This window comes from Ceratotherium simum, chromosome X (genome assembly GCF_057802395.1).
Source record: "Ceratotherium simum simum isolate JZ-2026a chromosome X, ASM5780239v1, whole genome shotgun sequence".
In the NCBI taxonomy this organism is placed as follows: Eukaryota; Metazoa; Chordata; class Mammalia; order Perissodactyla; family Rhinocerotidae; genus Ceratotherium; species Ceratotherium simum.
The window spans coordinates 1599003-1622886 of record NC_141940.1 but is presented as its reverse complement, the minus strand read 5'-3'; the positions used below and the strand labels follow the sequence as shown (position 1 = coordinate 1622886).

Here is a 23884-nt window from a genome sequence, read left to right as displayed (position 1 = left end):
GTTGAACTCCTAGCCTCCCCACGTTCCTCATGTGAAAGGCAGGGCAGCGGTTGGAGGAGTGGGACCCTGAAACCTGGAATTGGGACATCTGGTTGGCCTCAGTTGAAGCTGACAATCAAGAAGCCCCCAGTCCCTTTGCGACTCCCTCTGGTGTCTGGGGGACTGGTGTTCTCTCCCTTGCAGACTGTGTCATTACCTGGCCTAGTGCAGGTGCCTAGATGTGTTGTCCTCCATACCCTCTGCAACCACCCTCTGTTGCCATTAGACCCTTAATTAGTGTCAAATCTCTACATCTCCATGGGGACAGACACAAAGTCTGACCCAGGAGGAAACAGCTCACACATCAATAAAAATTTCCAAGACTTGATGGACATCTACCAGCTGAACCTTATTTGAATATTTGTGGGAGTGGATTCTTAGGGTGTTAGACTAAGGAGGTGAGCTAAGAGACTCAACGGGGCTGGATTCACTGATAGGGGTGCAGTTACCAGAGGTTCCAGATTGAATGTGTCAGCACATGCAGCTGGTCAGAAGTCTAGCACCTCGCTTGGTTGATTGACGGAAACTTGGACTCACTGGTGGCCTGATGTTCATCGGTTTCAGTGCCAGCACTGCCCTGGCATGAGGTAGAGGAATTCTGGAGTAAACTGATCACATTTGACCTGAATACACCAGTCCTCAACTATGTTCCATGGGAAGGTCCAGAAGCAGCTCTTAAGTGAGGTGTTGAGAGAGCTATTAGAGCAAGAACACCTGTATCCTTGAGAAGCTGTGAAAAGATCAGTGTCTGTAAAAATGAAATAGATGGGCAGCCTGCTGCAGCACTGCTTAATGTATACAACCCTAAAGGCTCTAGATCTGGGAGCCAAAAACCTGACTTGAGTTGCCCTAGCCGTGAGTCACAGCCTCTCACCATTTCCAGACCCAGTGACCCCAGATGCAAGCGGAGGCTAGGTCCTCTGGGCAGACTCCTCTGCCCCACTGCTGGAAGGATACACCACAAATCTTCCTAAACCTTCCCAAAGTGACCTGTTGCCGTTTATTAAAGTGACAGTTCTCCTGGAGAAATATAGGTGTGCTTGAATAGGATCCCCTCGCTGGCAGGCCACATCTGTCAAGTGACACGGGGAAGACTTTGTTACCTTCATGCTGTCCGCACTTCTGGAAGAGTTGGGCACTTCTGGTGGACACACGATGCCTGGTGACTCAAGCACTAGCTCTGCCCACCTCTCTGGATACTATTCTTGTGTGTGTGTTTGGGTGGGATCGAAGGTTTACAGAGAACCATCCCAGACACCCTTGGCACGGGGTGTGGGTGGGGAGGCACATTCTGGGCCCTGGGAGGGTGGAAGCTCCTAGGAGCGTGGAGCAAGGCAGCTCTCAGAGGCCAGGACTGGAGCGCAGCCGGTGGAGCGACAGTGCTACTTTGCCATCTGGGTGGGATTGCCACCCTCCTCCAAGACACCCTGAGGAGCAGAAGTCTTTTCTCTGCTGGGTCAGGGTGGGCAGGGCGGGCTCAACGGTGTTCGGGGGCCCTGGATCTCGGTGGAGGCTTTTCCTCGGACTTTCTCTCGCGTGAGGTTGCAGATTGTCCTAGGCCTCCGGAGAACCGGGACACGGCGCACGGCTCACAGCAAAGCCTACTGCGGACTCTTCAGTTAGGGCAGGGCGAACGGGGGGCGGGCCTCTCGCTCCGGCCTCCCCGTCAACAAAGGAACGCGGGCTGAGGCTTCAGTAAGGTGCGTCCCCGCCAGGCCCTGGAGACTAGAGGGAGGCACGGACAGCGTGTTCCAGTCTCCGCGACTCCCGGGAACACGCGCGCGGCTGTCATGAGCCCCACTCGGGAGTACTTTCCTTTTTTCCACTCTAGGAACATACGTCCTTCAGAGTTACAGGAAAGCCTCGGGAAAGAGTTCTACACCCAACATGGCCGGCCACAAGCTGGGTTGGCCTGTGGATGTGGCAACGCCCCATTCGTCAGCTGGCCCCCCGCGATAGCGTGGCCAGCCACCTCGCCGCTCTGCGCATGTGCCGGGCCACGCCCGCACGCAGGCGCAGAGCGCCGCTGCCTCTATGGTCGGGAAGTGTGACAGAGCGTCCACTCGCCCTCGCCGGGACTCTATGGTTCCTACGCGCGAAGATAGACCGCCTATATAAGGCATGCGCAGGCGTGGGAGCGCCTCTTTCTCTTCGGCGCGGTGAGTAGTTGTTGCTCTGGTCTTGGGTGGTTAGTTTACAGTTTCTGTCCGTTGGTTTGCGGCCTGTTCTCGTCTTCTGTTCCGACTTTGTTTGTTTTGTTTTAGCCAGTGAAGATCCTGGTGTCGCCATGGGCCGCCGCCCTGCCCGGTGGTGAGTGCCGTATCCATTCAGTTTCGCTGCCGGGAAAAGGGAGAGAAAACTGTATTTGGCTGCTAAAAACAGCTGTGGGATGGGGCCTCCCTAGTGCGGCTTTCCAGTTCTGAGAACAGACTCCACGTTTTTCTCAGTGCCTTCTGAGTCGTTTTAGGTCTTTATATCATCCGTCTCTTTAAAAGTTCATGCCGCTGTTTAGCCCTTCCCCCATTTTGTTGGATTGGCGGATTGACCGTGGACTGCATGTGCTGCACCAGTTTGGGCTGGAGGTGACGTCCAGCTTGCGTCCTGCCTTCTGTCCTGGAAAGTTGTTGCCTTTTTATGCTCGCTGCTCTCTCGGGACCTTTGTGTGCCATCCGCAGTTTATTTCCGGGCGACATGCCGTGTGGTCTCCTCGGACGCCAAGGGCTGTCCCAGAAAAGTGGGCTCAGCCGCCTCATGTGCCCTGCAGGGGGCGCCGGGAGCCCTTCACGTGGCTCGGAGGCGGATTTAATGCCACGTGCCCAGAAGTCTTTAGGTGGATGGTATGAACTGTGTTACTGTTAGGCAGCAAATTTGTAGTAAGCAGTGCCTTGAAATGAGATACTATTTCAAAGTGTTGGCCTTAGAGCAAGTCTAAAGCTCCGTAAGGGAAAAAGGGAGATATTTTTACTTCCGTGTTTCTAGCATGGATGTCTTCTACGTTTTCAACAGCTTGTTCAGACCATGTCTTGCTTTAGAGCCAATTTCTAGGAATGGAGACAGTTTAGAGATTCATGTGTCACCCCTCTCTTGCCCAGTCCTTTGGTCTTCACTTGAGGGAGCATTCAAAGTGCCTGTTCTCGAGTTCACTTGTGAATCCCTGGCAAACTTGGGTTTTTCCCCCTTTGCAGTTACCGGTATTGTAAGAACAAGCCGTACCCAAAGTCTCGCTTCTGCCGAGGTGTCCCTGGTAAGTAGTGGAAGAGCTCCGAAACTGGTTTGGCTGCACTGACCTGATTGCCTATGCCGCACCCCCGACCACCACTTATCTGGGCTTTTTTTCAGATGCCAAGATCCGCATTTTTGATCTGGGACGGAAGAAGGCAAAAGTCGATGAGTTCCCACTCTGTGGCCACATGGTGTCAGATGAATATGAGCAGCTCTCCTCCGAAGGTGAGGCCTAGTCCCTTCTGTGTATTCTCTCAGTCAGACCCAGAATGCAAATTACTGGAATTACCAGTTCGTTAATCATGAGCACCCAGTTGTAAGCCGCTATACAAAATTCACCCGGCCAATACAGATGTCCTCCGAGAGCCAGGGAGGGCCATGGTAAGTACTTGTGTGTCCTCGTGTCTCATTCTGCTGCCTTCCTTTCCCCCTACCTAGCCCTGGAGGCTGCTCGTATTTGTGCCAACAAGTACATGGTGAAAAGCTGTGGCAAAGATGGCTTTCACATCCGAGTGCGGCTCCACCCCTTCCACGTCATCCGCATCAACAAGATGTTGTCCTGCGCCGGGGCTGACAGGTGAGCTGGGTCCTGGTTCTTGGCCTTCTCAGGTATTTTCTCATAACTTGAGGCCTTTGTTGGGCTTGATTATTTTTGTCAGGGCAAAGAGGTGGCCCCACATAAACAGACTTAACCACCCATAGCAAAGGTAGGCCAAGGGCTGGCAAGTGTATTTCAGTGGATGCTTTCCCCTTGCACCACTGCATAGATGAACAGAACTGAGTCCCAGAAACACAAAAAGCGTCATGCCTAAGCAGCCCCTGAGCAGCAGGTGGAGGGAGGTTCTTCTGAGGGCATAGCTGCTTGTTTGAACCTGGTGACAGCTGTCTGCCAGCAAGCAGGAAATTCGGGTGGTTGCATGTTGGAGGGCTTTCACATGAGCCCAGTGGCAACTTGCAGGGACTCTGGATGGTGTGTTTTTGGTCATTTCTGTTTTGAGGGTTCTCTGCAGCCAATTAAGCCGACCGTGCTCTTTTCCCCATGGGGGCATGGTGTGCAGTGGCTGCGAACAGCAGCCTCCTTGGTAGTGTATGCAGCCTGTTGCTTGGTATGGGTTGCCCTAAGGGACCTTGGAGACAGCCCTTTCCAGTGGACATTTCGTGTCTGATCTCCTGCTGTCTCCAATCTAGGCTCCAGACAGGTATGCGGGGTGCCTTTGGAAAGCCCCAGGGCACAGTGGCTAGGGTCCACATTGGCCAAGTCATCATGTCCATCCGCACCAAGCTGCAGAACAAGGAGCATGTGATTGAGGCCCTACGCAGGGCCAAGTTCAAGTTCCCTGGCCGCCAGAAGGTAAGTAGTGCTGCAGGCTGGGTCCCACCTTTTCTCGCCCTAGTCTCCAGGCCTCCTGACTCACCTCTGTCTCTTCCTAGATCCACATCTCCAAGAAGTGGGGTTTTACTAAGTTTAATGCGGATGAATTTGAAGACATGGTGGCTGAAAAGCGGCTCATCCCGGATGGCTGTGGGGTCAAATACATCCCTAATCGTGGCCCCCTGGACAAATGGCGGGCCCTGCACTCATGAGAGCTTCAGCACTGCCTCCTCCTTACTCACGCCCACCAATAAATCCTACTTACTGTCCATTTGTCTTTGCATTTGGATTCATGTCGGGGAGAGCCTCTGGGAACTCTGTGGTCCCTGTCCCTTCTGTTCAGAAAAAGGCTGACGACTAAGCTGGCCAACTGGCACTTAGCAGCACCAGTGAGGGAACAAACTCAGAACATGGGCTGGGACCAGCAGCCTCTCAGTGGAACATTGACTTGGTTCTCCCTAGATCAGAGGCTGTAGGTTCAAAATCCCCTTGCAAGCCCAGACCAGTTAGTCCATACGCATCAAGTGCTGCCTTAGTAAAGTGCTCTAACCAGCTGATGAAAAAGGGCTTGAGGCCTAAGGCTCACCTTGGGCTGCTGTGGAAGTTTTCCCCAAATGTCCCAGACAAGCAACATCACGGTAAATGGGGAGATGTAAATTGGATTGGATGGTCCCGGCCATGTTCTAACCAGCCCTTCAGGAGACAGATTCATTCGTTACTCCTCAAACAGCCTTATCCTGGGCCTGACCCTATTTATCAAAGTCCTTGACTCACTGACCTAAGCCCCACCCCTCTCCTAGGGCCTCATTCCCAGGGCCCTTGACCACTCTGGTCAGTGTCCACCCCAGCACCAAGCTCCTGCCATTAAACTGGCCCATAGGGCTTGGCAACAAGACCTTTGGGTAGATAGTGTGATCCCGCCTCTGCCTGAGGATCCCATGTGCTGGCTGGCACCCCAGTTGTGTGCCAGGGCTACCCTGCTGCAAGAGCAGCATTAGGGCTCTGGAGTATCCTAAGGGAGCAGCAAAAGGAGGCCTGCAGAGTTCTGCTAGGCAGGATGGCCTGAGGCTGTGCACCTGAAGAAGACCTGAAGGGTCTTCATGACCATGAAGGGATCTGATTCCAGGGCCAGGCATGTTGGGGAGAGCCGTGCTGCAGTTTGCAGGCTGCTCTCCAGGCGGGGTTCCATGTGGAGCTTAGTCCCTGTGGCCCCTGATAATCTTTATTTATAGCCATTTTTTTTTAATTTTTTTAATTTATTTATTTTTCCCCTAAAGCCCCAATGATAGTTGTAAGTCATAGTTGCACATTCTTCTAGTTGCTGTATGTGGGACGTGGCCTCAGCATGGCCGGAGAAGCGGTGCGTCTGTGCGCGCCCGGGATCCGGCAGCCTGCATTGGAGCGCATGCATTTAACCGCTAAGCCACGGGGCCGGCCCTATAGCCATTTTTAAAGTTTAAAATTACCTTTATTTTTCATCTCGAAGAGATGGTTCTAAACCATAAATATTATAATTTGCACTTAAGCAGCTTTTATGCCCCACTATGTTTTTACTGAGCTCTGTTCTTTGGAAAATGGAGCTGGGGAAGGGAGGGTCCCATGACAGCAACACCCCACGTGGGCTCATTGTGAACGTTTTGGCCGTGTCTACCACCCTGGAGCCCTTTTTCCCTGCGTGTGTGCTCACGTGGTAGCTGCTCTGATTAGAGATTTCTTCTGTGTGCACTTGTAGCACTGGTAACCAGCCTCCTCCACGCTGCCCCATACTCGACTTACATGCCAATGTGGACTGACAGCGCCCTAGGTGGTGGGGCTGGGCTGTACAGTGGTTATGAACGTGGGCTTGACTGCAGGCATCAGGCCTGTGCAACTATTTTCATTCACTGTATTACAAGGAGAAACGTTTCCTGTCGTTTGCTACTTTGTGTGCGCACACGCGTGTGTAAACTGCTTATCTCCATCCTTGTATCTACTGTGGTCTTAATATTTTTTTGTTGATTCATATGAATCCTGTGTACAATAAAGATGGCCCTTTGACATATCTGCTACACATATGTAATATCTCTCCCAATCTAGCTTTCTGTTCTCAGTGTGTATGTAAATTTCCTTTTTGTCATATAATAAAATCTTTTGATGTGTTGTGATTCCCTTTTCTGAGCCCTGCAGCAGTCAGGAGTTTAGCCAAGATCACCTCCTAAGCCCTCTCTTCCCTCTCTCCAAGCCCTGGAGCCTGCTTTGCCTCCCCTCCTGAGACTACCTGGGGGAAGAGGTAGTGTCATGGGTCCAGCCTCAGGACCCCTGCCTTCCTCATGTTCTACATTCTTTTGTGTGTGTGTGAGGAATATCAGCCCTGAGCTAACATGCATGCTAATCCTCCTCTTGCTGAGGAAGACCGGCTCTGAGCTAACATCTATTGCCAATCCTCCTCTTTTTTTTTTTTCCCCAAAGCCCCAGTAGAGAGTTGTATGTCATAGTTGCACATCCTTCTAGTTGCTGTATGTGGGACACCGCCTCAGCATGGCCAGAGAAGCGGTGTGTCGGTGCGCGCCCGGGATCTGAACCTGGGCCGCCAGCCGCGGAGCGCGCGCACTTAACCGCTAAGCCATGGGGCTGACCCCATCTTCTATGTTTTGATGCCAGGCACAGGCCCAACTGAAGAACACAAGCCAAACCAAAGAAAAGGCAGATGGAGAAGGGCTGCAGTCCGATGGAGGAGGGCTGGGTAGGGCTGCAGTCGGATGGAGCAGGGCTGGGCAGGGCTGCAGTCTGGTGGAGGAGGGCTACAGTCCGATGGGGCAGGGCTGCAGTTGAAGCCCCTCAGGAGTCACTTTGGCCCCAGGACAGGATAGACAGGGGAAGCCAGGGTGTGAGTCCTGAAGGCAGTGTAGTCGTCACATCTGTGGACAGCAGGCGTTGGGCGGTTCAGGCCACTAGGTCCAGCTGGGGGGGCAGGAGTGGCAGCAGCAGCGACAGAAGCAAGAAAGCAGGCAGGCCAAGGGGCTGGACCCTGCATGCCGCCCGGCTCAGCTCCACCTCCACAGGGTAGTGATCGCTGATGTTGAGAGCCTGGGGATGGGCAGTGGGACAAAGTGTTAGTGTCGGGGCTGAGGGACTTCTCGGTGACCCTGTTCCTGCCCCACCACTTTACTTTCTCCTCGGTGAGCTGGAACCTCCTGGGGAAGTCAAAGGCGGCCGCGGCACGCAGCAGGCTCTGGCAGCGCTCCCCGTGCAGCACGATGCGGTCATAGGTGCAGTGGGTGCTGGCCCGCACTGTGGTGTCCTCCCCATCAGCAATCGCCCAGTGGAAGCCTGCCTGAGTCCGCAGCACCAGCTCATCCAGGCGCTTTTTGGTCAGCGAAGCGCAGTCAGCATTGAAGTCCCCGAGCAGGATCACGTCCTGGAGAGGGGGCAGCAGTTGGGCCTGGACACCTGGCCATCTTGTCCCCATCCCTCCTGTGCAATCTGCCCGGTCCTACCTTGCTCTGCCAGTGCTGGGAGACATCCAGAAACACGTCGTACAGGGCGTTCAGCTCCGTCTCTACGTCCTTCGGAGTGGTGTGCAGCGGGACCAGCACCAGGCTGGGAAGGACTGTGAAGCCCCAGGGATGGAGGGTTCCCACCCACTCCTGGCCGTTCTCTGACCAGCCTCCTGCGGGTGACCAAGCCCCCGGAAGAGCCAGCCAGACTCCCTTCCCCCGCCCACAGAGCAGGGCCACCCTTCTTCCCCTCCTACCCTTGCTGGGCAAAGTGAACTGGGCCACAAAGGGCTCCCGGGCAAAGCGGTCATACTTGTCGTCGTACGTGTAGGAATCCAGGACCTGCGTCTTGTGGGACCTGGGGGACCAAGGGACAGGAAGCAGTGGCCCCATGTCACTGAGTTTGGCTTGCAAGTGCCAACATCAAAGCTGGCACTCAGGGCCAGCCCGGTGGTGTAGCAGTTAAGTGTGTGCACTCTGCTTCGGCGGCCCAGGGTTCACAGGTTGGGATCCTGGGCGCATGCTGACACACCACTTGTCAAGCCATGCTGTGGCAGCGTCCCATATAAAGTAGAGGAAGATGGGCATGGATGTTAGCTCAGGGCCAGTCTTCCTCAGCAAAAATAGGAGGATTGGCATTGGATGTTAGCTCAGGGCTAATCTTCCTCTCACACACAAAAAAATGCTGGCACTCAGGGAGAGGGCCCTCCATCAGCAACCCTGTTTCATGTGGGCACAGCCTTCCTAGCCTTTTTTTCTAGGACTTTTTTTATTGAGATATAATTCACATACCATAAAATGCACCTGTTTAAAATGCACAATTCAGTGGTGTTTAGTACATTCACAAGGTTGTGCAACTATCACCACAATCAATTTTAGAACATTCTTATTACCCCAAAAAGAAACCCATTAGCAGTCACTTCCCATTCCCCTCCCCCCCAGCCCCTGGCAGCCACTGATCTGTTTTCTTTCACTGTAGATTTGCCTATTCTGGAGATTTCATGTGAATGGAAGCAAATTAACATGTGGTCTTCTGCGTCTGACTTTGCTCCCATAGTATAATGATTCCAAGGCCCACTCATACTGCAGCATGGGTCAGGATTCCATTCCTTCCATCGTGGGCAGAGACCACACACACAAACCTTCACCAGCTGATGGACACTTGGCTCGTTTCCACTTCGGGGCTGTTATGAGTGATGCTGCTAGGAGCATTCCTGTATGGACAAGTTTCTGTTCCCCTGTTATTTTGGAGTGAATTCTAGACATTATATAATTGCATCTCTATAGAGAAACAGGTCTCTTTCTCTCACCTCAGGATCCTGACCCCAAAGGGCTTCTCCCGAGGCTGTCCTCCCAGGGACTTAGGGCTGTTTCCAGAAACTGGGTCTTCCCAAGACCCCCGATGGGCCCCCATTGAACCTCTTCCTAGAAGCTGCAGCCGGCCACTCCCAAAGAGGGGGCCAGCTTCACTCTAAGCCCCAGTGGCTTTCACAGGAGAGAGGCAGAGGAACCCCACATCTGTGCATGGAGAAGGAAGGCTTCCTGCTGTAGGGACACACGGGTGCCAAAGCCGGCTGGGGCAGAGGAGAGGAAGATCCCAGAATAAAACCATTGAGGGGAAAGAGCGCGATGAGAAGGAGGCTGGCCACTGTCTGTGCTTACCGGTAGATATACACGTACTTCTCTTTGTATGTGCTGCGCCCCAGCTGGGCGCTGCTTAGGAAGTCGTAGGGCCCAGAGCCATCGAATCTGCCAGGAAAGGGGAACCCAGGGTCAGGGGCCATGAGGCTCTGGTATGGCACCAGATTACACCCACAGACCCCTCCTCACCGCTTGAGTTCTCGAAGCAGCAGGGAGATAGCACTGCCAGAAGGATCCACCACCTCCTGCAGCACCATGATGTCACAGCGAGCCAGGATCTGCAGGACACCAGGAAGGCTGGCCCCACTCAGTGCCAGCCACTGCGGGAGCAGGGTGGTGTCCCTGGGGAACTGGCACTGGCATGGCCAAGAGTGTCATGTGGCACTGGCTTCTGCCACTGAAAGCAGTGGGACTAGAAAGAACCTGGGAGAAGACTGAATGCCATCCCTACCCACACTGCACCCATTTTACAGAGGAGGAGACTGAGGCTAACGACAGGGAAGGAATGTGCTCCATGTCTCCACACCCATGTCTCTTGATGTCCCCTCTCCTCGGGGACATGCCCTTGGTCAGGCAGGGCTGGGGGCTTTTGATCATGGCCCTTAGGGGTGCAGTTTCCCTGCAGTGATGAACCTACCCGAACTAAGGTGTCCATCACATGCTCCTTGGCCACCTTGGCAAGCGTCAGCCGCTGGGCGTTGAAGGCGCAGATGCGAAAGGCCTCAGCCCCACTGGCCAGGAGGAGGAACAGGAGCGCGGCTGGGCAGTGCATGGCTGTGTGTGTGCTGCTGGGACCCTCCGGAGGAATCCAGGTCACCCCAGGGTGCAGTCCCAGCTGGGCTCAGTTCTGGTTCCAGAAGGACAAGGTAATATGGGACAGAGAAACTGATGCTCATCCTGCTGCCCAGCACCAGCCTCCCAAGTTGCCAGCATCGCAGATATCCTGCCTTCCTCCCTGGGGACATCTTCTGACACTGGCATATATGCCTTGACCTCATTCTTTCTAATTGTGGTAAAATACACATACCATAGAATTTACCATCTTAACGATTTTTAAGTGTACAAGCTCAGTAGCATCAAGTATGTTCACACTGTTGTGCAGCCATCCCCACCATCCATCCCCAGAACTTTTCATCTTCCCAAACGGAAACTCTGTCCCCATGAAACACTACCCCCCCTCCGGCTCATACAGCCCCTGGCACCCACCATCCTACTTTCTGTCTCTGTGAAGTTGACTCCTCTAGGACCTCAAACAAGTGGAATCATACAGCGTCTGTCCTTTGTGACTGGCTTCTTCCACTTAGCATGTGTTCGAGGTTCATCCACACGTCAGAACGTCCTTCCTTTTTAAGGCTGAATAACATCCCAGTGTGTGGATGGACCACATTTTGTTTATCTAGTCATTTGTTGATGGACACTTGGGTTGCTTCCACCCTTTGGCTACTGTGAATCATGCTGCTGTGAACATGGGTGTACAAATATCTCTTCGAGTTCCTGCTTTAAGTCCTTTTGGGTATATACCCAGAAGTGGAATTGCTGGATCATATGGTAACGCTGTGTTTAATTTTTTGAGGAACTACCAAACTGTTTCCCATAGCGGCTACACCATCTTACATTCCCACCAGCAGTGCACAAGGGTTCAACCCTGGGGTTGATTCCAACTTTTCACCCCCTTTAGCAACTAGGAGGACCATCCTTGCACATATCTCTCTCCCTGCTTGTGAGATGTTATCTTTAAGACAAACTCCCAGCAGTAGAATTGCTGGGTTCAAGGGCGTATACATGTAAAATGATCTCAGATACACCAAATCACCCCACTGTGGTGTGTGATGGGGCCCCTTTCTCACACCCAACCACCACTGGCAGCCCTTCTTCTTCATCTTACCGACTAGAGGCCCTCTCTTCCTGAACAGCTCTCTTGGTTTATCTTTGTCTCAGGCTCACCCAGACTTTGCCCTGTCTTTTGAGCTCAGCCCCTTGCTCCATTCCCTGTCCATGTCACTTTCATTCAGCAACATAAGTCACTCTACTTCTGTCTGCCTGCTTTTCTCTGTCACCTCATTCATTGCCTTCCCCTTGGGCTCATGTTCTGCCTCTGTCTTTCTCTGCTATCCCCCTCTTTGTCTCTGTCATTGCCTCTCTGTGCATCTCCTTCAGTCTCCTGGCTTGGGCTCAATGCCTGTTTCTCCCTGGCCACCTGCTCTGTCACTCATGCTAGTTTGAGTCCCCTGCCCTGGTGCCTATTCTGGGATGTACATGGGTATTTGGGCAGCCCTGGGCTGGTAACTGCAGGCTTGGAGGCCCCAGCTTGGAGCCCCTGGGGCCAGTGGCCCCCACAAGGGCTGAGGGAAAGAAGAACCAGAGAATGACTGTTCCTGGCCTCAGCCCAAAGCCCAGCCCAGGCTCCCAACACCAGGCCTTGGCCGCAGTCCTGTGGTTCCCTTCCCTTCTCACCCTCCTCCCCAGGCTGGGGGCAACTTCTTCCATCCCTTTGCCAAGAGGGCTCCCCTACCTGCACAGACCAGCTTGTCTCCACGCCTGCCTCAGCTGTAAGTGGATCCTGACACCCCACGGAATCGCAGTGCCTGCTTGGGCAGAGACTGGAGGGGAGGGGAGGAAAGAGGAAGAGACTCGCCTCCTGACTCACTCCTCACGTTATGTCATGTCAAGGCCAGGCCAGTTGCCACACCCTTCCCAGAGGGCAGGGACTGAGTAACTGTCTCCAAGAGAAAGGGACTAGAGAGCTGGCAGCTCAGTGCCCCATAGGGTCGTGCACTGTCGCTGTTGGGACAACTGGGGAACTCAGGCAGGGTCTGTGGTCAGGCGGTGGGTCCTCACTGGATGGTTGTAATGCTGTCATCAGAGCAATGTCCCTGTTAGTAGGACCTACGTGCTAATGGATTAGGGGTGGCGATGAGCAGAAGGTTGGAAAAAATTTTAAAAATCAATAAAATTCTGCTTTAAAAATTAAAAATAGACTGTTTAACGGGTACAGGGCTTTCTTTTGGGGTGATGAACATGTTTTGGAACTAGTTAGAGGTGGTGGTTGACAACAGTGTGAATGTACTAAATGATATAAAATACCGAAATATATATATATATAATTTCCCATTTTATGCTATATATCGCTACATATTATATATTACATCACATGTTATATATTACATACATATATATAGTACAATTCTGTAATACTGTAATTATGTAAAATTGTATGTAATTATGTACAATTACATAATATAATACATATAATAACATAACATCATATGTTATATATATCAGATGCTCTATATAATATAAAATGCTATAAAATACTATAAAATGATTAATTCTATGTTATGTGAATTTTACCTCAATAAAAGTAAAGGGGAAAAAAACTAAAGTAAAAGTGCTCCGCCAGCCCCGACTTTGAACGGTGTCACAGCCCATGTTACCCCCGGAGACTTTTTTTATGTGTGTGTGAGGAAGATCATCCCTGAGCTAACATCCACGCCAATCCTCCTCTTTTTGCTGAGGAAGACTGGCCCTGGGCTAACATCCATGTCCATCTTCCTCTACTTTATATGGGACGCTGCCACAGCATGACCTGACAAGCGGTGCGTCGGTGCGCGCAGGGGATCTGAACCTACGAACCCCAGGCCACCGCAACGGACCACGCACTTAACCGCTACACCACCGGGCCAGCTCCCGGAGACTTTTAGGGGACGGATTAAGGACACAAAAGGCTTGCGCAGCCGGCCGGCGGCTTCCCACCACGACTGCGCTGGGGCGGGGCAGGGCAGGGTGGGGCGGGGCGACGCGGCCCGCGGGCCTGTCCCCATTGCCGTCAAGCGGCCCGAGAGCGTTTTGCGACAGGCGGCCGGGGAGCCGGGCGCCGTCGCGGGCTCGCTTTCCGGCGGGAGTGCGGGGCGTGAGGCTGCCGCCACCGGCCCGTGTCTGTACTCGCTGCATCCTCCGGCTCCAGTGCCCGGTGGCGACTCATCTGTGGCGAGAGAGCGGGGCCGGGCTCGGCTCTGGCCTGACCCGCGAGGTGACCTTGGTCGAGTCCCCTGTCGCGCGAAGCTGCGGCGCTTGTCTGTGGCGCGGGTCTGTCAGGGACCTGGCTCTCGAGCGGTTGAGGACATAGACCTAGAGCGGCCCCACCGGCTGTCTGGTGGCAGAGGGAGCACCGGGCCGCCGGAGGCGGTGGGAGAGAGCTCGGTCTTGGGGCGAAGATGCCCCTACACGTGAAATGGCCGTTCCCTGCGGTGCCGCCGCTCACCTGGACCCTGGCCAGCAGCGTTGTCATGGGCTTGGTGGGCACCTACAGCTGCTTCTGGACCAGTGAGTGTGCCTGAAGCCGAGGCAGGGTCTGCCACGGGTCTCCACGCCCGGCCAGAGTTGCGGTTTGGGGTTGGGGGCGCTGGCAAGGGCTAGCGTGGCTGGGGGGAGCCCCTGGGCCCCGGGAGAAGGAGGCCAAGACCCCCCATACTTTCTCCCTCCCCCCCAGAGTACATGAACCACCTCACCGTCCACAACAAGGAGGTGCTGTACGAACTCATCGAGAACCGAGGCCCAGCCACTCCCCTCATCACCGTCTCCAATCACCAGTCCTGCATGGATGACCCTCATCTCTGGGGTACCTGGACCAGTGTGCTGGGCACAGGGAGGCAGGGGCACAACTCAGGACGGGGGCCAAACAAAGGCAGAACAAATTCACCTCTCACTGGGCTCTTCACATAGCCCTGGCACTCCGGTTTCTGGTGTGTCCTGCCTCAGGGGTGAAAGTTTTGTTTGTGGCTTCTTCAGCATCCTCTCAGGGAACGTGATTTGGAGAGGGCCTCAGAAATTTGGAGGGAGTGAGGGAGTGAGGAAACGTCCACAGGGCAAGATCTAACAGCTTCTGTACTCTGATGCACCAGGCCTGTGGAACCCTCCATTCTCTAAACTGTTGAAGGTCCCGCAGAGTCTTGGGAACAAGACTCTGGATGACCGAGGATGATAGGGTGTCCTGTCAAGGAATCTCTGGGCTAGGGGCTGGAAGACCTGTGTCCTGGTTTTGGGTTTTCCCCAAGCTGGGTTTATATCCTTCAACCAGCCTCGTTTGGGAGTCCGGTTCACCACCTAGTAGTTCCTCACCTGCTGACTTCATGGGGAGTTTGTTGGCTCCAGTACCCTGGATGGCTGGGAAGAGGGTTGCCCAGGGCTTCTACCACTGAATGCAGGAGGTTAGACTATCCTAGAGCTCACAAGGAGCCACCAGGTCAACTTGGAGCCTTTCAGAGCTCACCCTGGCCTCTGGGCAGAGAATGGCCTGTAGGGTGCCGCAGGCGGATCCTAGGAGGCCAGGAAAGAGGCTTTAGAGCCATCCAGTAGCCTGCACTAGGGTGGTGGCAGTGACAATGAAGGGAGAGGTGTAGATGAATAGGCAGTGTCAAAATATATCAGAGGGGCCGGCCTGGTGGCGTAGCAGTTAAATGTGCACGCTCCGCTGTGGTGGCCTGGGGTTTGGATCCTAGGCACGCACCAACACACCGCTTGTCAAGCCGTGCTGTGACAGCGTCCCACATAAAGTAGAGGAAGATGGGCATGGATGTTAGCCCAGGGCCAGTCTTCCTCAGCAAAAAAGAGGAGGATTGGCATCGGATATTAGCTCAGGGCTGGTCTTCTCGCGTGCACGCGCACACGCACACACACAAATATACATATATATATATATCAGAGAAATAAGCAGTCCAGATGTGGCGACTAATAAGATATGGGAGGTGAGAGAGAGGGAGGAGCCAGGGAGAATTGGGGAGTCCAGCCCAAGAGTCTGGAAGATGCCACTTCGGACCATAGGGAAATGGTAGTGCTGGTGCCCTTGTCCCTCATTCCCTGAAACAGGGTGACAGAAAAAGGTGCTCCCTAGGGACAAGGTAAGTTAGGGCATGAAGCCTTTTCTCTCCTTCTCTAGGGATCCTGAAACTCCGCCACATCTGGAACTTGAAGTTGATGCGTTGGTGAGGAAGAATGGGCCCCTCACTGTGGGTCTGGCAGGCCTCACCTATCTCTGCCCAGATTTGCCCTCCGCCTGCTCTGCCCAGGAGGCGGCAGTCCAAGCAGGGCATAGAGTAGGGCCCTACACGCCCTCCTGTGCCTCCATTCTGCATTGTTGATGATGTCAGGCATCATGCTGGGGGGAGGGTGGGGAAGCCGTGTGCACAGGAGGCATGGATGACTGCATCTGTCCCTGCTCCAGGACCCCGGCAGCTGCAGACATCTGCTTCACCAAGGAGCTGCACTCCCACTTCTTCAGCTTGGGCAAGTGTGTGCCCGTGTGTCGAGGTGAGCTGCTCCTCCAGGAGGGGCTGGTGGGCCAGTGGCTGCAGGGAGGTGCTTTTGGGGGCTTCTCTGGCCTCCTTTGGGGCAGGGAGGCTGGTGGCTGGTGCCTCTGGCTTGGCAGCACAGGGAGTGGAGGGACCCAGGTGGGACAGGCAGCCTGGGAGCAAGGGGAGCCAGGGACCGCTGCCCCACTAGCGTGAGGCCCAGCTTCATTGTGTGGCAACAGAGGTGGCAGTGGCTACTGGAGGAGCGATGGCTTCTTGGAGAGTGCTCGATTCTCTGCAATTGCCTGAGGATTGTGCGAACCTGAGGCTCTGGCATTAGAATCAAGGAGGCATTATCCACAGCCCCTTCTCAGGAGGACGTTGCTAACTCAATGATGGCAGTGCGGTGTCATCGGTCTTTGATGGTGGTGGCAGATGTCGGAGGCTGCAGGGTATGAGAATAAATAGGCTTGTGGGGTGAGGGATGTGACATTGAGTGACTACTCTGCACCTCTCGAGAGCCTCAGGAGGTAGGGCCCATTTTGATCCTCATTCTCCAGATAAAGGCGCTCAGAGGGATTAAGCTGCTGGCCCAAGGTCATGGGGCGAGAGGTGGCAAAGCCAGGATTCGAATCCAGGTTGCTTTTTCCTCTGTGTAAGTAGAATTTTTCTAGGCAGAGTATGAAAGGAAAGGTGCTCTAGACATGGGCAGGCGTGCCAGGCACTGGACAGGTATGCAATAAAGGTAGAAAATGTAGGTTGCAGGCCAAATGTGAAAGTTCTAGAATAATCATGTTAATCATTTTATTAGACTCTGCTCTCTCATCAGGGTAGTGATGTACTTTCATCTGTGGTTCAGAGAGAGAACACCCTGGCTGCAGCATGGCTGGTGAACAGAAGTAGGGCTGGGTGGAGGCGGGGAGCCCAGTTAGGGGCTATCACAGTACTTCTGGCAGCAGAGGATTGTACCTGGGCCTCTGGGGTCACCGTGGAGAGACGGAGAAGGGGCCTGCTTTGGGATATGCTCTGGAGGCAGAGTTGACAGGACTTGTTGATAGATTGGGTGTGGAAGGGGGCGAGAAAAAGAGAACTCAAAGATGACACTAGGTGACATCTGGTGACACTGAGCCACTGGGAGGATGGGATGAAGGAAAAGCAGTGTAGGGGTTGGGAGGGGAGGTAGGTCCCATTTTGCACATGCTTCATCTGAAGAGTCCATCACCCGAGGAGGGGAGCCGTCCCAGAGGCAGTGGGATGTGGAGTTCTGGAACTCAAAAGAATGGTCGGGAATAAAGATATTGGGGACTCAACCACAAACGAAGTCACAAACATAGAGATGAGATTGTGGAGGGGGAGAGCAGGGGCACAAGACAGCGCCTCAGAACACAGTAGAGATAAGCCACCAAGGCAGCGGGAAGCAATGGCCAGAGAAGAAGGAAGCAAAGCAGAGTGCTTTGGCACTGTGGAAGCCTCCAGTGACCGTGGAAAAGCCATGTCCATGGAGTGACAGCTGCAGGAGCTGTGGGAGTTGGGGAGGTGGTTGGAGACAGCAGGGGTAGCCACTCTTCCCAGAGGTTCAGTTGTGAGGAAGAAGAGAGACGAGGAAGTAACCAAAAGGTGTTAGAGGTCAAGGGAGAGTTTCTTATTTCTAGTTGGTCAAAGTAAAACCTGGTAAAATCCAATCAAGTAACCTCAAATAATAAAGAAAGACTTTTAATGAAAAGCTGCAGGGCTCACCCCTCCAGATCCTCAGATTACTCCCTGGAGACAGCCGCCTGAAATGCTTTCTCTTTTTGCTGCTTTTGGAGGCTACTTCGTTTCTCTGAAACACAAGCAGAGGCTACAAGGTCATGGCTAGTGACCATGGCGTTGTTTATCACACCCCGTTCTGAGAGATGGGGACTCGGCTTGTGTACCCCTGTCCCGAAGTCTTAGTTCCTCCCTTCTGCAACCTAAGACATAGGCCTTCCATATCCACTTCTTGTCTCGTCCTTCTTTTTGACCTGCATCTAAGTTTTATTGCACAATTAAAAACAGAAAGTGAAATCTTAATCCTATTCTGGGTCTTTTGTGGTTCCGTACAAATTTTAGGTTTATTTGTTCTAGTTCTGTGAAAAATGACATTGGTATTTTGAAAAAGATTGCTTTGAATCTGTAGTTGGTTTTGGGTAGTATGGACATTTTAACAATATTAATTCTTTCAATCCATGAGCATGGTGTATCTTTCCATTTATTTGTGTCACCTTCAATTTCTTTCAGCAGTGTCTTATAGTTTTCAGGGTACAAGTCTCTCACCTCCTTGGTTTATTCTTAGGTATTTTGTTCTTTTTGATACAGAAATCTTAATCCTAAGCACCTTCAATGAGAGGAAGTGGGCAGGGATGAGCTATTTATCAAACACATTTGATGTGTAGCAAAGATCTAACAACAAAGATTTAAAAAAAGGAAGTATCTGTCATACTTTTCTTCTGCATTCCAAAAAGTTCCCTTTCCCCCCAAGCATAGGCCTTGTGATATGACATGAAGTATTGAAGTGATCTTGCACAAGCTATACAAGTGAGTAGAAATAGCATTTGCAAAAGCTAAACGTTATGCAGTGTTGCTCCAAAAGCATATTAGTAGTGTTTTAAAATTTCAGTTTCAAGCTGCATGGCTCAGTTGCACCAGTGGGTTTTCGTAGAGAAGGAGCCGGCAGCTCTGAAGCCCACCTCCTACCAGGTAATGCGATCCCAAGTAGGGAAACTGCTGCTCTCATGCTACCCTGAGAAACTGGTAGGTGATTGCTCCTTAACTCTAACCCCTGAGGGAGCTGCTGGGCCAGGTTCCCATTTGGGTTGGATTGAGACTTCTGGATCCCTAACTAGCACCTTCTAAAGACTCGGCCTTGCAGAGAACAGGTTAAAAATCCATTTCTTTCTTTTTCTTTTCTTTTTTTTTTTTTGCTGAGGAAGATTCGCCCTGAGCTAACATCTGTAGCCAATATTCCTCTTTTTGCTTGAGTGAGATTCGCCCTGAGCTAATATCTTTGCCAGTCCTCCTCCATTTTGTATTTGGGTTGCTGCCACAGTGTGGCTGACGAGTGGTGTAGGTCTGTTCCCAGGATCTGAACCTGTGAACCCCGGGCCGCTGAAGCGGAGCACGCCAAACTTAACCACTACATCATGAGGCCGGCCCCTAAAAGTCCATTTCTTAGTGCACTGGTCCGAGACAGTCCCAGTGCCTGTCTCTCTCCCTCTTTGTGATATGGCTCTCTACTCCCTACTTGATAAGATGAGGATATTTACTCTACCCTGTTCCTTCAACCTCCCTCCTGCTCTGTCTCTGTCCACTATATGGACAAGGTTGATGAGATTCTTACTGCATGTGGCCACAGATTGTCTCCATGTGACTCCAAGTTGAAAGCCAGCACACAGCATTAGGCATCCATGTCTGTGTTGTTGCTGACCACCGGGCCGCCTGGGTCTAGTGTCATGGTTTGTTGGTGCTCAGGGCAGGTTAACCCAAGAAGCACCACTCTGGTATGTGGATTATTTGGAGCTGAAGACAATAAAGACTCAGAAAACTCAGGAAGAACATTTGAGTTTCCCCTCTCAAACTGCCTAAAGAATTTAAAGCAAAAGATCTGTTTCAGGAAGGAGTTATTATCATGATGGCTGTAATATAATGTAAAATAGATGTAACAATAGGAAAGGCACCAAGCCCCTCTTATCAAAAATTCCGTCTCTCCCTGGCCACATTCTCTATAGGTGGCCCTGAAAAGAGTTCAGACATTTGCATTTCTATCTCCATGTGAATTGTCTTCTTCCCCTCTGAAATCCCAAACCACTACCCACCCCCAATACCTTCCTCGCCTTTAGCTACAATACTTAAGCAAGCAGCTTAGACAGAGGGACGAGCTGCTCATTTCTGAGTTTCTCCCCTGTGTACATGTTATTAAACTTGGTATTTTCTCCTGCTAACCTGTCTTGTTAATTATTTGGCCAGCCATAAGAACCTTAAGAAAGGGCAGGGGGAGATTCTCCCTCTTCCTCCACAGTCTCAAGGTGTCTCTAAGGCGAGTGTTGCTAGCATTGGGGGCAGCTGGACCCCACTTTTTTCCGTCTAGCAAGTTTGAGTTTTTCCCAACTCTCAGTGACACTGTGTGTTCCATCCAGTGTTCTCCCTTTCCCGAGAGACTTCGTTAAGGGGAGCCCTGTGAGGAAGGGGCTAGCAAGAGGAAGGGACGGTGGAGGCTGAGGGTGCAGGCAGGGCTAGGAGGCCCGTGAGGAGTGGCTGCAGGAACTGGCCTGGCCAAGATCCCAGGGAAAGGCTTGCTGTCCAGAATCTGGGGCCCAAGCAAGGCTGGAAGTTATGAATAGATTTGGTTTGCTCCAGCAGGCGGCCTCTGAGCCAGGGGCAGCAGATGGTAGGCTCGCCCCAGAGGGGGCACATCCCAAGGAGAAAGAGAAGGCTACAAGAGCCTGGCTGGGGAGAGAGAGAGGGCAGGGAGGGTAGTGAGTCAATCCAGGGGTCTGTGAGGGTGCATACCTCAGGTGTATACCTGCGGCTGAAGTGGCCCAGTGGTTGAGGCTATGGTGGGACCAACAGGCAGAAGGTGGGGTCGTATGGGCTGGCCCCATGGCTTGGCGGTTGAGTGCACGCACTCCGCTGCTGGCGGCCCGGGTTCGGATCCCGGGCGTGCACCGAGGCACCGCTTCTCCGGCCATGCTGGGGCCGTGTCCCGCATACAGCAGCTGGAAAGATGTGCAACTATGGTGTGCAACTATCTGCTGGAGCTTTGGGGAAAAAAAAGGGGGAGGATTGGCAGTAGATGTTAGCTCAGAGCCGGTCTTCCTCAGCATAAAGAGGAGGATTGGCATGGATGTTAGCTCAGGGCTGATCTTCCTCACAGAAAGAAAAAAAGAAGGTGGGGTCGTAGATTGGTGGAGGAATTGCAAAGTTCAGAATTTCAGTCAGAGACAGTTTGAGACGATGATGCTGCCTGCACTTGACAGGCACTTAGAGGTTTAGAGGATATTATTGCACAAAGGATGTCAAGGGCCACAGTGCAGCTGGGGCTGAGCAGGCCCAGGAGAGACAGTCACTGGAAGGGGTCTGTGTGGATGGCTCAGTGGGGGATGAGGAAATCCCTGAGCTACTGCTTCATTCCCAGGGAGAGGGAAGGAGTGGCCTTGGGATAATGGGGACTAACGGGGAGAGGCCTTTTCTGGGCAGGAGATGGCGTCTACCAGAAGGGAATGGACTTCATTTTGGAGAAGCTCAACCATGGGGACTGGGTGCACATCTTCCCGGAAGGTCAGTGGGGCTGGCAGGGTTGCGACCCCCACTAAGAATATGGGTGGGACTGCCTCCTCCATGGCCTCCAGGCCTCGCCTCTGTCCTCTCTCTCACCAGGCAAAGTGAACATGAGCTCCGAGTTCCTGCGCTTCAAGTGGGGTAAGGGCTGGCGTGGACCGTGGCAGACGGGTGCGTTGGTAGCAGCAGGAAGGGGCAGGTGGTTTTAACTGGGGGAGGGCAGGGGTGGCCCTGGCCAAAGGCTGGCACTGAAGCTCTGTTCATGCCAGTGTTTCTGCCTCTCCCTGGGACAGGAATCGGGCGCCTGATTGCCGAGTGTCATCTCAACCCCATCATCCTGCCACTGTGGCATGTCGGTGAGCCTCCTTCTCGGGCCGAGGATGCAGCCTGGGGATGGAGGCAGGGAGAGGGGCTTCCCTAGGTGGTGTTAGGGGTTTCTGCTGGGTGGCAGGGAGAGGGCTCCATCTGGTCCCAGGCTGCCCTGCTCCACCCTACGCCTGCTTCCTGGCCTTCTGTCCACCACGCTGCAGGAATGAACGATGTCCTTCCTAACAGCCCGCCCTACTTCCCCCGCTTTGGACAGGTGAGTAAGGGCTACTGACCTTCATCTGTCGGTCTGTCTGTCTGTCTGCCATCTGCCCTGTGTCTCCCATTCAGCACCATTGAGGCCAAATTCAGAAGCTGAGGTTGAGGAGGGGGCCCGAGGGGAACATAGAGAGGGCCTTCTTGGCACCAGGACCGGTAGAAGGAGAGCAAAGGCCATCAGGCTGGGATAGGACGTCTAGAACATGGACCCCGGGACTGGGATGGCCCTCGGATGCCACTGAGCCCAACCACTTGATTCTAAAGAGGGAGAGTGGCCCTAGGGAGCATGCAGCAGTGAGTTAGGGGCAGGACTCGGCTTCTGGCTCCCCGGGGCAGTTGGGCTGGGGCTGTGGGCACTCCCCCTGTTGCTGTCACCGGTGGCTGGTCTCCCCACAGAAAATCACCGTGCTGATCGGAAAGCCCTTTAGTGCCCTGCCCGTGCTCGAACGGCTCCGGGCAGAAAACAAGTCGGCTGTGAGTTTCCCCCTGGGCTGCCCCCTAGCTGTTCTCACCCCCTCCCAGTGCCCTCCGCCTGCCAGGGCCCCTGGGCGCAGCTCCCTGAGGGCTGCAGCCCAGCCCCAGTCCTTCCCCTCAGGTGGAGATGCGGAAAGCCCTGACTGACTTCATTCAGGAGGAATTCCAGCTCCTGAAGACCCAGGCGGAACAGCTCCACAACCACCTGCAGCCCCGGAGCTAGGCGCCACCCGGCCCAGACCTTGCCCTTGCTTCCTCTGGATGGGGCGCCGGCCCCCAAGGCCTGGAGAAGAGGCAGCTCTGGGACCCAAGCCCCAGCTGCCGGGCTCTCAGTGCTGCCTTTGGGTCCTCGTCCCACATGGAGCTGGGGCTGGGGGATGGACTGATGCTTTGAGCTCAGATAAGGTTTGTTAGATTTGTTCATACCCTTAATGGGTGCCCTCTCCTAGCTGGTGAGCATTCCAGCTTCTCTGTGTGTCTTCAGTTGAAGGAAGGGTCTCAGCTGCTCCTCCCACTTGGCCACGAAGGTGTTCTCTCTCAGGGCTGGTATCAGGAGAGAGGGTCGCTGAAGGGGGAGCGGGTGGTCAGGCTGGAACTTTGGGGAGGGTCCCACGAGGCCCTTGGCCTGGCTTCCACCCACCCGCCCCAATCCAGGAGCTGCTCACCACCTTCTCAGGGATGACCATCAGCCACGTCTTCCTTCTGCCCGTGCTTCTCACAAGTGAGGGAGCCTCAGGCAGGGCCCAGCCCCAGGCTGCAGGCAGAAGAGCAGCCCTTTGCCAGAAGTGGAGCCCAGCCAAACGGAGCTGGCAGCAAGGGCCTGAGACCCAGCTGCTCGCCTTCACACCAGGGCCACTGACTTCTCCATCCTTTCTGCTTCCCTGGCATTACTCGAGTCTCCTGGGGCCTGGGTTTTCATGTTTTGTAAACAATAAAGCATCTGTATTGTGCTGTTTTACCTCTGGCCTCTATAAGGGTGGGGATGGGAGGTGACCCACTGGACAGGAAGGCTGGACCCTTAAAGCCCTGGGCGCATTGAGCTCTCAGTGTGCCCCAGTCACTTAAGACTTCAGTCATTGCCTGTAATCCCCATAACCTTGCAAAAGTAGGGATTAATCTCATTTTGCAAAGGAGGCAGAGCAGGTTAATGGACTTGCTTCAAACCCCAAACCTAGCAAGGTAGCAAGAAGCAAGTAGCAATTTGATCCTTCACAGGCTGGTTCCCAGGAGGGAGGAGGTCTCTGAAGGGCCCAGTGAGCTGCCATGAGCAACACGAGCTGTGATGGGAGGTGGGAAGGAAACACCTAGATTGAGCTTGGGAACCTGGGTGGGAGCAAAGGAGCGTCCATGGTGGTGGTGGTGCTCCTGGCAGAAGCAAAAGCAAATCCTCTAGAGAAAAGTGCACTCAGTTTAGGCCTCCAGTTTGTCCACAGATTAGGATTAACCAAAAAGACCTCACAAAGATCACCAAACGTAGAAGGAAATGAAGCACG

General features: G+C 53.5%; 3 protein-coding genes and 1 non-coding gene across 7 annotated transcripts; 3 read left to right on the top strand and 1 right to left on the bottom strand.

Annotated features, from left to right (window-relative positions):
• The first annotated feature begins 2201 nt into the window (after positions 1-2201).
• Positions 2202-4902, top strand: RPL10 (ribosomal protein L10). The gene is made up of 6 exons (XM_014797531.2): positions 2202-2349; positions 3225-3283; positions 3379-3486; positions 3700-3838; positions 4450-4612; positions 4693-4902. Exons 1-6 carry the CDS (start codon positions 2327-2329, stop codon positions 4843-4845), a joined length of 645 nt encoding a protein of 214 aa, XP_014653017.1. The 5' UTR covers positions 2202-2326; the 3' UTR covers positions 4846-4902.
• On the top strand, positions 4266-4401 carry LOC147911694 (small nucleolar RNA SNORA70). The gene has a single exon (XR_015550799.1). It is a non-coding gene; the product is annotated as a small nucleolar RNA SNORA70 (small nucleolar RNA).
• Positions 4903-6163: 1261 nt separating the features above from the next.
• Positions 6164-12356, bottom strand: DNASE1L1 (deoxyribonuclease 1 like 1). 4 transcript variants are annotated; one of them, XM_087426860.1, is made up of 8 exons: positions 12263-12356; positions 10388-10597; positions 9940-10106; positions 9772-9858; positions 8367-8467; positions 8110-8222; positions 7782-8030; positions 6164-7699 (listed from the first exon to the last, which is right to left on the bottom strand). In XM_087426860.1, the coding sequence occupies exons 2-8, from the start codon at positions 10520-10522 to the stop codon at positions 7556-7558; spliced, it is 996 nt and encodes a 331-aa protein (XP_087282986.1). In that variant the 5' UTR covers positions 10523-10597; positions 12263-12356; the 3' UTR covers positions 6164-7555. The 4 variants fall into 4 exon arrangements, with proteins under 4 accessions (XP_087282986.1, XP_004443397.1, XP_087282985.1 ...); XM_004443340.3 differs by having other exon boundaries at positions 9940-10028; XM_087426859.1 differs by having other exon boundaries at positions 8110-8467.
• Positions 12357-13629: 1273 nt separating this feature from the next.
• On the top strand, positions 13630-23349 carry TAFAZZIN (tafazzin, phospholipid-lysophospholipid transacylase). Its single transcript, XM_014797528.2, is given in 10 exon segments — positions 13630-14073; positions 14240-14368; positions 15686-15731; positions 15971-16056; positions 21252-21332; positions 21432-21473; positions 21626-21688; positions 21863-21915; positions 22314-22400; positions 22403-23349. Coding segments are annotated over 10 exon segments (828 nt in total). The 5' UTR covers positions 13630-13964; the 3' UTR covers positions 22535-23349.
• The last annotated feature ends 535 nt before the right edge of the window (positions 23350-23884 follow it).